We start from the raw sequence: 14,300 nt of genomic DNA, 5'->3' as shown, positions 1-14,300 counted from the left end.
GGCTTCACTTTGGTGATGTAACATTATTTAAATTAAGGGGATATTAAATCCCATATGTGGGATTTAATATCCCCTTAATTTAAACAAAGTAATTTGTCGAAATTATTACAAAAGATTTCTTTGATTATTTGGTATGAATGTACAATATTCCATAAAACATCTGTTTAAGCGGTCAACAGAACACTGAGGGATATCAGATAAGATGATCAAAGAATGGATGGGATAACTGTTGTATTTGCTGGTGATTTTCAACAAACCCTGCCCATTGTATCCTACAGAACCAGGGCAGACGAAGTGAATACCTGCCTTAAGAAATCATCGCTATGGCATTATATAGAGAAGTTTTCTCTAAAAACCTATATGCGTGTTCACCTACATGGAGACTAATGCACATTCTTTCTCCCCCAAAATGTTAAAAATTGGCAATGGTGAAGTACAGCAAAGAGACAGAAAAATTATATTAACACACCTAAATATTGGAAAAATTGTCTGAACTTCAGTTGTACAGTGTCTACCCATCTATTGAGAACATAACAGAAAAGTCACTTTCTTGGTTCAGGGAGAGAGACAGCAATCCATGCACCTCAAAATGATGCCATGTCAGTAATGAATGAGTTGGTTCTTAATAGAGTTAATGGATCTGTTAATGTTTACAAATCATTAGATACTCCTGTGGATGTAGATGATGCAGTGCATTTTCCCAATGAATTTTTAAATTCACTTAATCCACCTGGATTGCCTGGTCATGAAATTAAATTGAAAATAGGTGTTCCTATTATGTTACACCCCAAATCTCTGCAATGGAACTAGGCTTCAAGTAAAACTGTTTAAACAGAATATGATAGAAGCTGTGATAATTACAGGTTCTAGTATCAGAGAAACTGTCTTCATTCCATCTGCATTCAAACAGTTACAATTTTCATTAAGAGTTCACTTTGCAAAGACAATTAATAAAGCTCAAGGACAGACACTCAAATATATAGGTTTAGATTTAAGAGGTGAATTTTTCAGAAATGGGGTTATACGTAGCATGTTCTTCAGTTAGCAGTCCTGAGAATTTAATTATTTTTGTCGAGGATGATAAAACTTATGTTGTTTACAAAGAAGTCTTAAATGCTAACAATTCTACACCATGATGAAAGCACCACCACCAAATACTTGAGTAAACACCCTGAAGTGAACCACTGGCAGTATAAGTTCACCTCAGCGAAACAGGAGGGATCAGTTAGTCAGTGAATAAAAGAAAATTCTTTAGAAAACAAAGTGAAATATAAATCATCAGAATCATTCTTGTCAAGAATTTAGGCCTGGAGTGGCCTGTTCTGGCCTAAGAAATCATCGTTGAATCTCTTAAGATTTTTTCCTAATGGTTTGTAATTCAAGGCTTGTTTTGGTCATCTTTCTGTTTTCATTCTTTCAACATGTTCCATCCATTTATGTTCATATTTTTTTAATTTTTTTTATTACTGATTCCTGGTTTAATTGTTCATAATTTCTTATGCGAACAGAGTACACTTTGCAGATGTAAACTTCATTTCAGCTGTTATTAATCTTTCTTTGCTCTTTGTTTTATTGTCCAGATTTCACTTCTATACAATAGGACTGGTAGGGCTAATGTATTGTATACTTTTAGTCTGGTTTGTTTTTGAACTAGGGGTTTAAACAGAGAGTTAATTACACTTGTTATTTTTAAATATTTTGCAATTTTTAGGTTTATATTTTTTTTCATTTTCATATGTAATCATACATCCTAGGTAGTTAAATGAATTCATCTGTTCTAAAATCTTGTTCTCTATTACTATTTTAGTTCTTAGTGGATCTTGTCCTTTAAAGGCCATCATTTTTGATTTTTCTGTTGATATTATCATTCCATAATCTTTGGCTATCTCATTTAAATTTAAAATATCTTTCTGTAAGTTATCTTCAGAATTTGTAATTATTATTTGCTCATCAGCAAAAAGGAGTGTGTTTAAGTTCACAGTAGAAAAAAGTCTAATGGAAATTTTAATTCCATTTTATTATTATTTCATTTAGATAAATATTAAAAAGAGTTGTTAAAAGGACATTCCTGTTGGACTCCTTGGTTTATCTCTCTCGTACATGATAGTTCATAATTTAATCTTATTTGTATTTGTTTATTTTCATATATACTTATGATAGCTTTTAGAATATTATTTGGTATTTGTCTTTCTTTTAATATGTTAAATAAAATGCTTCTTTTAACTTTTGCAAACTGTCAATAAATGTAATATGTTAACACATACTATTTGGATTACAAGATACACATATATACAAAAACGTCTACTAGTTTCGCTAGCTGTAACTGACTAGCTTTGTCAAGACGAGAAGGTAAAAAAAACTACTAGTAAATGCAAAAAAACAAAGGAATGCAGAAACGGTTAACAACAGTTAGACAAAATTGGAAATGTTCGCGTAAAATGATACGCATGAAGCGTGAATAGAACGTACAGAACTTTCCCTTATATCTAAATCTCTATCAGAGAATGCTTATCCTCAAAACATCATCATCAAATTCCTGACATTTACCCTCAAGGGGTGTACAGGATATGATAATACTACATGAAAAATTTATATCATTACTAACTTCCTACCTACAATTTTCTGCCAAATCAATCTGTTACCTGTCAAAGCTACAACATCGTCACATCTTATATTTATATATCTATCTTCTAAGGCACTTTTTACTGTATCAATCCACCTATATCTTAGTCTTCCTCTGGGACTTTTTCCTGCCAACCTGGCAGAGAACACTTGTTTGGCTAATCTTTCCTCGCCCATTCTGTTCAAGTGACCATACCACTAGAGATTAGCTCTGCTAACGCATTCATGGATACTGACGATGTCAAGTTCTTTCCTAATATCCTCGTTTTTAATATTGCCATGAACAGATGGCATCAATGATATTGCCATTGATGCTATCTGTTCACGTCCCTAATCTTTCTCAGGACTCTCATATCTGCGGTCTCTGGTCTTTCGTCAAGTGTTTTACTTCTGACCCAGCTCTCAGATCCATAAGTTAAAATTGGTTTGAACACTGTCTTGTATATATACAGCTAATTTAGTGTTTTGACTAATTTCTCTCTTATTCCATATGAATTTACTCAATTGACTTCCTACCATACTAGCTTTGTTGATTCTGTTGTCTATTTCGATATTTAATTGACCATCTTCACTAAAAATCGTGCCTAAGTAGCTGAAATGTTTTACTTGTTCTATAGGTTCTCCATTCACAATGCAGCTGATATTTTCAATGCTTCTGCCCATTTATTTTTTTATTATATCACTAGGATCAACTACTTCATGAATCTTCAGACTTAATGCAAACACATGTAACATAATTACAGACGTCACCTAACACAAACATAGAATACTCATTATTGTCTTTGGTTCAATTAGCTTCTTCACTAAATCAGACACACATAAAAAAATATGCTTCATATCCTAGTGAAATAATGAAAAAATAAATTGATAAAGTTTTTATCAAATTTGGGCAAATGTTGGGAATCATTGCCTTGATTTTTTTTTTCTTTTCTTATACTGGGTAGGAGTGCCTATCATCTCTGCAGATTTTCTGAATTTTTTGAACATGGCCCCATTTTGCCTCAGTCCAAGTAATGTTATGCCTCATGGGATAAAAACTATCATGCTTGTGCACTTTATCTTGTTCAGCGTGTTTTTCTTCTTTTTTTTTGCCTAATTTCTCTGAACCAGTCTATTTGACATAGAAAACTAATACTGCATGCACATCCAAGTAATTATGGATATGATTTTGTGAGGCAGATTGAAAATAACTCTGATGACATTAACATTTTTGGCTAGATGGGTGAAGCAAAATTGCTTTTCATATTCCCCTTTTGTCTTGTAATGAAAGAACTTTTGAATGGAGTGTTTGTGAGCTATATGCTCGCCCATTGAGGGCAGTCAAGTTAGCTGTGTTCAGCTGAACTTAAGATAGACTTTGGTCTTTTATATTTGTAACTTTCTGCTTCATTATATTCCGAGGCTTCCTTGATTAAGGGGTTTGGATGGTTGCTTGTCTTGGTAAAGAACTTCTCAGCTAGATTTAGGAGCAGGGAAGAGATATAAGGGACATTAACTTCTCTATGGATCTGGGTGTTTCTTATAAACCAAGGGGTATCCAGAATCATCCTCAGGCACTTATTCTGTAATCTCTGAAGTTTTAGAATGTTTGAATTCAGGTTTGGCTCCACGCTGGGGATGCATATGTGATGACCAGTTGAATTGCCATCTTGTAAATTGTTAATTTTGCTTGCGTGTCCAATTTACTTTGTCTGTTGATCATAGGGTAGAGCTATGCTAAGACTTTGGATATCTGAGGTAATGTAACTTATATGTTTGCTGAATAGGAGTTTACTATCCAGAATCACTCCAAGATATTTAACTGTCATGGAATCTTTACTCCCAATAAATAAATGTCCTCCATGGTATGGATTTTCTTTCTAGTAAACAATATAGCTGAGCTTTTATGGGAGTTAACTTGGATCCTCCAGTCTGCCATCCACTTTTCTAAAATGTGTATGCTGGTTTGGAGTCTTTTAGTTGCCAGTTTTGGGCTCAGTGATCTTGCCATCAGTGCAGTATCATCTGCATATAATGTAGTGAATGTTGTTCTTGGGTTCAGAGGGATGTCCGCTACATAGATTGAAAACAGGAGAGGTATCCCTGAGGTATGCCTGCCGAGATCCTGCGTCTGGTTGAAACCGTTTCGCCGACCCTGACCTGCATATATCTGTCTTTTCAGGTAATAATGTATTATATTTATTAACTTGATTGGCAAGTTAAATTTTATCAGTTTGTAGAGAAGGCCTTGATGCTATACGCCTTCTCTGTGCCGATGACGATGGCAGCTGTATTGGGTTTCCAGTTATAGCCTTTAGTAATGATTTCTACCAATCGGTGCACTTGTTGAGCTGTACTATGGGCCTTACGGAAGCCGAACTGTTCATTAGGCAGAATTCCTAACTTATCTGTTTCTGCTTGGAATCTTGAGAGGATCACTTTCTCTGTCACCTTTCCGAGGCTGGACAATAGGCTTACGGGTCTGTAGCTTTCGGGAAGGTGAAGATTTTTTCCTGGCTTCTTCAATGGCATGATGGTGGCTGTTTTCCATGTAGTAGGGAAATAGTAGAATCTAAAGATGGCATTTGTAATGTTGACGAGATGGACTATAGCCTTTCTTGGGAGTAGTTTTACTATTCTGTTAGTTATGCCATCCGGTCCTGGAGCTTTTTTACTGTTTAGATGGGAGATGATATTTATCATTTCTGCTGGATTTGTAAGAGTGATATGTTCGGAGTTAACAGTGTTCTGTCTTAAGGTTGTCCTAACATGAGGATGAATCTTGTACATAAGGTTGATATTTAGATTTGTATAAGATGGATTGCACTGAGATTCTAAGTTATCTACTAGTGCTTCAGCTTTCTCTTCATCTTTGTGAACTGTCCCTTTCTTGGTTTGTATAGGGGGTATGAATTGCTTTTTGGTGCGGATTGCTCTTAAGAATTTCCATACAGAATGATCTTCAGTATTGATGTTAGCCAATTTGGTTTCCCATTGATGGTTTCTGTGTTTTTGAAGAGCTTCCCGGACCTGCCTGTTTAGATTGTTCAATACTTTTTTCCCTTGTGGGGCTCTGGTATTGTGGTATCTCTTTCTGGCTCTGATTAGCTCCATGATTTCTTCAGGGATACGGCTGGTTGGGTGGAAGACAGTAGATTGTCTGACTGCTTTCTGAATTTGTATGATTAAGTTATTTACTGCTGTGTTAATCTCTTCCTTTTTACTGATATTGGGCACCGGACCAATATGATCGGGAAGAACCTTGGCTAACTTGCCCCATGGTATGAATGTGTGCAGAGGAGAGAATTGATCTGATGAACCTATATTAAGCACTATGGGACTGTGGTCAGAAGATAATTCGTTAACTGATTCCAATTTGAATTGGTATCTTATATTTTTAAAGATGACAATGTCTAGTACATCCGAGCTACCTGAAGGGCTGAAGTGGGTGGGCTCGGTAGGGCCGGCCACAACAACAGAGTTGAGCATTGCAAAGTTGAAAAGTGTGTGGCCTTTGGTGTTAATTGATGAGCTGTATCAAGCTGTGTGTTTTGAGTTGAGATCTCCTGCTATTATTATGGAGTCATTTGGACCAAGTATGGAGTCCAGATCTGTTGTCAGCAGAGGAATGCTCGGAGGATTATAAACAGCATAGATCTTCAGACTCCCAGCATTGCAGGTATGTAGCTCCACACCAGTCACTCCAAGTTTACTGTTTGGGGCTTGTCTATTGTATTATGATTCAAATAACTCTTAATATATATGGCTGTGCCTCCACCTCTTGTGCCAATTTTGTCGTTTCTGTACATAGTGTATCCACGGATTTTTGGGTTATTAGCAGGTCTTAGGTGTGTTTCACCAATCAAGATGATATCAGCACTGAGACGAGTTGCAAATTCTTGAAGTTCCAAAACCTTGTTCATCAATCCATTTGCATTCCATGCCATTATCTTAAGAGCTTTTGGTTTGAATTTATTACTCATGACAGATGGCTGTTATAATGTTTTGAGTGCCTTGCAGGAATCTCTTTCTGGAAGATGGTGAGGGGCATATTTTGTTGCTGCAGGAATTTGCATGGAATGCAAATTCCTGCAGCATGGTGGCAAGTGAGGCTGTTAAAACTGATGCTATGTTGGAGCTTTCTAGCTCGAGAGATGTAGGAGGCTTAGTTCTTGCAGCCTCAGCATATGTTTTGGTCATGGTTGTTTCTTCCTGTGAGGTTGAAGGCGAGGTGTTTCGGACTGGGGGACGACCTGCTTGGTTGCTTAAAACATTGTTACATGGAGAAGCAAGATTGACTTTTGTTGATCCTCGATTTTTTGGGTTGGAAAGGCATCCCTTGTAGTTGGCAGGGTGAGGTCCTCTGCAGTTTGCACAGCAGGCTGGAGTTGTGCATGTGATGGTCTGGTGTCCCTTGCCGCACTTCAAGCACCTGAAAGCTGCCTTACATAATTTTTGGGCATGTCCAAACCTTTGCCATCTATGACACTGACCTGCAGATGCTCTTTTCCTAAGAGACTCAGTTAAAATCTTGAGTCCGCATACTACTGTCAGTTCATAGATCTGCTTTTGTGTGTTGCTTATTTCCACCAGCACCAAAGGCATTGGTCTTTTATCAGATCTGAGCATCCTGCTCACTTTTACTGGGGACAGGCCCTGTCTGGAGAGATCAGTGGTCACATCTTCAGGAGTGATACCTTCAGCTATCCCACGTAGAACTACCTTCAGGTTCTTTTCACTGGGTAAAGTGAAGGTGTGATATGGTACATTAGCATTGTCCATAAATCTGGTCATCTGTCTGTAATCCATGACTGTAGTGGGTTGTATTTTAACTCCCTCATCTGAGTTTTTGGCCCATGAGAATGACATGTTTTGTTCTCTGAGGGCTGACGAGACAGGGATCCATTTTTCCTTATCCCTTAATATGACTGGTGGTATCTTTTCTTTAGGACCATTGAGTGCTTCTATCCCTGTTGTTTTGGGTTCTTCCACATTGGTGGAGATTTTCCTCTTCTTTTTGACAATTTGGAATTCTGTATCTGTTTCCAAGGTCTGATAACTGCTGTCTTGGGAAGTAGCATCTTTCATACTTGGGGAGTGTGCAAAATCTGATTGTGTCAGAGTTATGGGCTCTTCACTTATGTCATCCATATTGTCCTCTGTGACTGCTGGGGGGGGGGGGGGGGATGTGTCAAAGAGCTTGACTTTTCCTGGCCAATTATCACTCAGCAGCTTTCCTAGCCTGAGGAATTCCTTGTATACTTCCTCGAATTTGGCCTCATTCAAAAGTTTTGCCATGACAATAATTTAGAAATGTGTTAGGACACAGATGGAGAAAGAGTAGATTGCTCAGGTGTCAAGAGCAGGTTACAGATAATCCTTGGGACTTTTGAGGGTCCACTAGCAAATCCTGTAGACACTCTTAGGTGTCTACCAGCAATAAAATACAACTAGCTGTCCTATGATAAGGAAAAGGAGTGTCACAAAATCACTTGGCCACAGATTGAAATCCTACCTCCCTAAATAAAACCATAAATCCACCACTGGTCCTCATTGCAGGTGGGGGGGCCTGCCGGCCATTAGACCTCTTGCATGTTTCATGCAGAGGGGGAGACAGTAGGAAACAAACTGTGTCTGCGCCAGTGCAATGTGCGTTTCGTGAAAAACCTTGTAAACAAACTAATCAGGCTCAGTCTAAAATAATACGTCCGTTCACATCAAAATCCTAACGTACTTAACTCTGATGCTGTTGGCTTTCAAAACATATCGAGGATCTTGCTGAGCACATTTATGGTGCCTAATCTACCAATGAGCTATGTTCTGTGATTTCCAAGAAGCTAGGAACAATAGATATATTTTCAAGTCCAGCATATTAGATACATGATTTTCACAAAGATCAAAATACTAGATATGATGCAATATTCATGTCTCTCCAGCACTTTCACAACAAATTCTTGGAGAGCATAATTGCCTTTGTGTCAGCATATAGACAGGAAGATGTTTCCTGGCTGTGACCTTATGGGGAAATTGGAAGCAAATCTTCCTATCTATCACTGACATTAGAGGTAATTATGATCTCTAGAAAGTTATCACTTCCTTCCCCAACACATGATTCCAAAGTGAAGCTCATCTGTATGTCTGGTACACAAACAAAATTAAAAATCTATTGATAAAATAATGTACAGATTTATTGATTTATTATTAGTTTCTGATACAGGTAATTCTAAGTAAAATACAGTTTACTTCAAGTCAAGTTTCAATGGTCATCTCTAATGTCGTTAACTGTAAATGACTACAAAAAGCTGAGTACAGTAACTACCGTATTTTCCGGTGTATAAGACGCGCTTTTTTACCTTAAAAATTCATCTTAAAAATGGGGTGCGTCTTATATAATGAAGGTAAAGATTGTTTCCTCTTTTCAAAGTCATATGCACTCCCTTTTATGTTCCAAGATCTTTGTAGGCGGTTAATGGTGCAATCAAATTGATGTGTGACCGTCACGTGACTTCTAGTGTGTCATTAGCTAAGAACTTGGCGTGGTCAGAAGGAGATTTTGTACAATTTGCGTAAAGAAAAGTGCATGGAACATGGAAAAATTGCGAAGTGGCCAGAACTAGAGACCAAAGTTTTGAAATGGGTGCAAGAAAATTGGCAAACGTAACATTGAAGATTTTAAAAGTGGTGTGTCATGGTGTTACCGTTTCATGAAACGCAGTGGACTTTTTATGCATACAAAAACAAAAATCAGTCAAAAAATGCCAAAAGAATATGAAGACAAAATTATTTCTATATTATAAGAAATTAATGATGATAGAGAAGAGTCAGATGACAGTGACATGGGTTTTGCAGGTTTCTGAAAGGTCAGTTTACTATTAAAAATTACCTATTATTTTATCCATTTTTTTTTTTAAATCATACTTTAAAGTTTAGGTTTTTTCCAGAAAATTGTATTAAATTTCTTGGGTGTGTCTTATACATAGGAGCATCTTATACACCGGAAAATACAGTATATAAAAAAAAATAAAAATAAAATAAAATAAAAAAAAATGACTTATCAACTAATACGTTTATTCTTGAAGAACTGTAACATGGTTGATACTGACAGACAAGGTGATCTATGGTTTGAGGGCATTGAACCTTGTCATCTTGGGGGAGAGTAATCATGCAGTCAAACTTGTAAGTTGCTAAACATATGAAATTTCCAGTTAAAAAGTAGTATATATGGAAGTACAGAGACAATGATTATGACAAACTTCGGTGGCAGCATGGTACTGCAGTAACATAAGAAGCTGAAAGAGAAGGATGTTAACAGTCATGAGAAATTGTCACCAAGTGTTCGAGAGAAAAATTATTAGGCTGCATACCTGAGAATCAGAAATCAAGTGGATGTTGAATGAATTAATAGCATCATTCCACCCACAATACTAATAAACTATAGGTTTACAACCTTACATGGGGTGGGGTCACCAACTCATTTTCATAGGCAAAACCCCCCTCCCCCAACCAATAAACTTAAGCAGCAATTGAAAAAAAAAAAAAAAAAAAAAAATGTTGTGGCAGGAATAAAGAGGAAAGTGATCAGCAAGCTCATGAATAGTATTGAACACATGCAAGAGGATGACCAGCCTGATAAGGAAGTCAAAATGACAGGAAATTTGTTGAGCAGGCCAAAGAAAATCCCAATGAGAGGTCTTTGTATGCAGCAAGTAAAAGGAAGAAAGATTGTGTATGGTGTTAATGAATGCTGATGGTAAGGAGGTAACTGATGTATAGGTGATAGTGAATTTAAAAAAAAAAATTGACAGCCTATATTTCTACCCACTGCAGGGTGAAGGCCTCTCCCATTAAGGGAAGTTTTTGGGTCTACTACTCCCATGGTGACCCAGTCCATATTGGGAGAACGAGCAATCACGAGCATCCATGCCTATGCAGGATTCGAACCTGCAGCCTCTTGGCTGGAGAGTGGATATGCTAACCACTCGGCCAACCAGGCTGGATAGTGAATTAAAGAGCAATAACTTTGGAGGTGATTAGGATATTACAAAATCTCAATGTGAATACTGCCCATGGGATATCAGACTGAGTTTTATGAGCAAGTGCAAAAGGGAACCAGTGGCCTTAGACCAGGCTGTATAAGTCTCAGCTCTGGCAAGATCTGAAATGAGTAGAAAGAGAAAGTACTTTTGTTACACAAAGCAGGCTTCAAGATCTCATCACCCCTGTGACCAATGGTGCCACAGGGCTCTGTACTTGGCCAACTGGTATTTAATTTGTACATTAAGACTGTGGGGAATATCCAGCTTGTGCACATATGATACAAACCAGTCACTCTCATTATCAACTTCCTGAGGTATATCCTTGAGGGATATACTGGATAATCTGCCAATACTCCATATTAACACATTCGCTGCCACACTCCTTGGGCATAGTTTGTTATTGAAAGCCTACAAGGTCAGTATGAGTTATCTCGTAGCTGGCTTATCAGACAGAATTTTGTTTCATACGCCAACTATGAGTAATCTCGTATCACCCCCACCTATGTCTTACATGCGCTGACGACTGTGTAACTTGAGTTCAGTCAGTGATATGCAGCATTCAGTGCAGTAAGGTTTATTGCATCTAGTCCTACAATTATTTAAAATTATCTAAATAAAAATCTTCAATTACACCATGGCCAGTAAAAGAAAGCTTACTGATGAAGAATTAGAAGCCTACACTAATATGAGCAATGATGAATGGAATGAATTATTTGGTTCCGATTTCGAACAGGATTATAATCCAACAGACGACTCTAGTCATAACTCAGATGATGATATCGTATATAAATATATGTATATGTTGAAAAAACTTCAAAAAAAAAATTTGAAGTTTTTTCAATTTATTATTTGCATTAATAAATACACAGTTTACGCAACAATACCTCTTATAATATACTATACTTTTGTTAAAATTATTTTCCTTCTACAAAGCCCCCAGACGTGGTCTCCACTTTATTCACAAGCCAAGGGTCCAAATTAATGTGCTTATACTATGGGTTAACTCGTGCTTGGCATAGGAGGTCGGTAATCAACATACGAGTATATTCGTAATTGGCTTGTGAGGCTCATGTACCAACTACAAGTATACTCGTAGTTGGCAGCAAACGTGTTGATGGAGAAACCACATGTCTAAAAGTAATATACTTATAATCTAATTAGCTAAATAAATTAACAAATTTATTTAGCTAATTAGATTATAAGCCAATATTTAATCTTAGTTACCAAACCATCTTCATAGGCACAAAGAAAAACAAAGCATATGCATGCAGGCACACATAAACTGATTTCAAAAGGCTGGCTCCTACGGTCATAAGGGGTACCCTCTATAGGTGAAGTGGTGGAATCTAGATTGCTGAAGGTCTCACAATAATTGTCTCCAAGACTTTTAGCAATATGATGTTCCCAAATTTATTTCAATTTGAGAAATTTTGCAGCGCTGACATAGATTCCAAGAATACTCTCTCTCTGATTTGTATCTGTTTCCTTATAAAAGGGAGGTTCCCCCGCCCCCATAGGATCCGGTGATCTGTATTGATGGCATAATCTGCCATCCCGAAACAGCTGTAGTGCGGATGATGGATATACTTTCTATGTTCTTCCAGGTTTAGGCAAAATATTAGCTTATGCTCTAATTAACTAAATAAATTTAATTAGCTAATTATTACTTTTAGATGTGTTTTCTCCATTAAACATCAACATGAGTATTAACATCTAAATATCCAGACTGTACTCCATGATTAAATTTACATTACCACTTACTTCCTAGCAACAATTTTCCTCCAAATTAGTAAGTTATATAACTTACCAGCAGGAATCCAATACTACCATATCATATATTTTGGTCCTTCAAAGCTTCAAAACATCAATCCACCTAAATCTTGGCCATCTCTCCAAGTAATTTTCTTGCTATCCAAGCACCCACCTTCATCTTTCCATTTCCATTCTGTTTAAGTGATAATACCATCTAAGATTAGCTGTATTCATACATTGTTGAATACTAACAATGTCAAGTTCTTGTCTAGTATCTTCATTTTTCATATGATTCTGCTGATGATTCCATCTATTTACTCTCTTTATTTTCCTCATAACTCATATCCATGGTTTTTGATCAACTGTTTATTTTTCTCATCCAGCACTCATCCATAAGTTAAAATTGTTTTTGTTTTAAGTACTATCTTGTATACAGTCATTTCCATACAGCATATAATCTATGAGCTACATTCAGATTTATGTCCTAATGTCTTATTTTCTTAATCCAACAATCTAGACAAGTGAAATGTAAACAGACCATGTAACTATCTTCCTTATATGCAAGATCACTTAATCATTTTCCTTAATTCCATAATTAAAAAATTTATACTAGAATTAAAATGGTTCTATTTTTAAAAATATATGAAACAAAGCTTCAAAAAATTTGCATGTTAAATTTTAAAAATAAAATAATTCTTAATCCACTCTGATATAAAGTCCAATTTTGACAAGGGTTTTTTTTTTTTACACAGATTTAATTATTTTTCTTTAAATTCAGACAAGCCACAGTTTTACAGAACAGTTCTGATAACATATTTTGTGTGTATTGCACCAATTAAGGAACTGACTGGTGTGAGCTATCGAGGAAAAAAACAATGCAATTCTTTATCAAAATAAAAATCTAGCACACAGTGTTTATTTTAAAAAAAAGTAGATACAAAATTGAATTGTACTGCCTTAATTATCTATGGGTTAAGTTAGATCTACCTACCGGATAAGGCCTAGCAGCATCTGTAAAGATGTCTAACAGAGTTCGAGGAATACAAAGGCTAGCCATACTGGGATCACTGGGATTGACATTATAAGCCGTTTCCAAACATTGAATGGCAACTAAAACAGAAAAACACTCTTTCTTTCTGTGTATATATATATATATATATATATACATTTTTATTTTTAAATAAAAATAACTCTCATTGTGAGATTGTACAAACACTATAAAAGCTATATTAATAAGTGCTGCTAAATATATTAGAAAATTTTATAAATTTCTTACTTCACACAAAACTTCCAATGCTTGTATTTAATGTGTAACTTAAGATTCTATATCATACAAATACATAAATAAATAAGGCAATATTTGTACTAAGATACTGAAATTTTATAGAGCATGAGCCAGCTTTTTTGCCATAAGTTTCCTCCCCCCCCATCATCTTAAACACCAATCTCACATGAGAGGTTGCAAAATTTACAGTATCAGTTCTGTGTAATGGGCAAATGGGGAAGGAGAAAGAAGGAATATGCTTCAACAACCGGGAAAGGTGCAATCCTTCAAGGAAACAGTGTGAGGAAGGCTATTTCAAAGAACACAGACTGAAAGATTGAAAGAAGAGCTGAAAACTAGGCTGAAAATAAGTTGTTTGGACAGGTTTGAATAATGGATAGGTCTGAAAAGTAAATAAAGAACATTATTTACTTTTATCTCTTAAAGAACACCAGCATCTGCTAGTGTTCTTTAAGAGATACTTGTACCATGAGGTTTCTTTAATCTACACAAAAACACAAGGATATAAGTAAATTATATTTATTTAAAGCCATCTAAGTTCAGCCTGAATATTATATGCCATCATCAGTAGCAAAGATAGTTAATTGCATGGTAGAATGTGAATAAATGACTTGATTTGAAACAGT

General features: G+C 36.1%; 1 protein-coding gene across 5 annotated transcripts in view; it reads right to left on the bottom strand.

Moving 5' to 3' along the window:
* The window catches only part of LOC150095598 (small glutamine-rich tetratricopeptide repeat-containing protein alpha-like), a 279,209-nt gene that overhangs the window by 206,409 nt on the left and 58,500 nt on the right, over nt 1-14,300 (bottom strand). For all 5 annotated transcript variants that reach the window (XM_090410599.1, XM_090410600.1, XM_090410601.1 and 2 more), the window contains exon 3: nt 13,381-13,499. In XM_090410599.1, the coding sequence (XP_090266725.1) occupies nt 13,381-13,499 (119 nt within the window). The remainder of the gene's footprint in view (nt 1-13,380; nt 13,500-14,300) is intronic.

This window comes from Typopeltis vanoorti, chromosome 20 (assembly GCF_054136105.1).
Source record: "Typopeltis vanoorti isolate ZY-2024b chromosome 20, IOZ_Tvanoo_1.0, whole genome shotgun sequence".
Taxonomy (NCBI): Eukaryota; Metazoa; Arthropoda; class Arachnida; order Uropygi; family Thelyphonidae; genus Typopeltis; species Typopeltis vanoorti.
The sequence above is the reverse complement of the archived record's forward strand: the minus strand, read 5'-3'. Positions and strand labels throughout refer to the sequence as shown.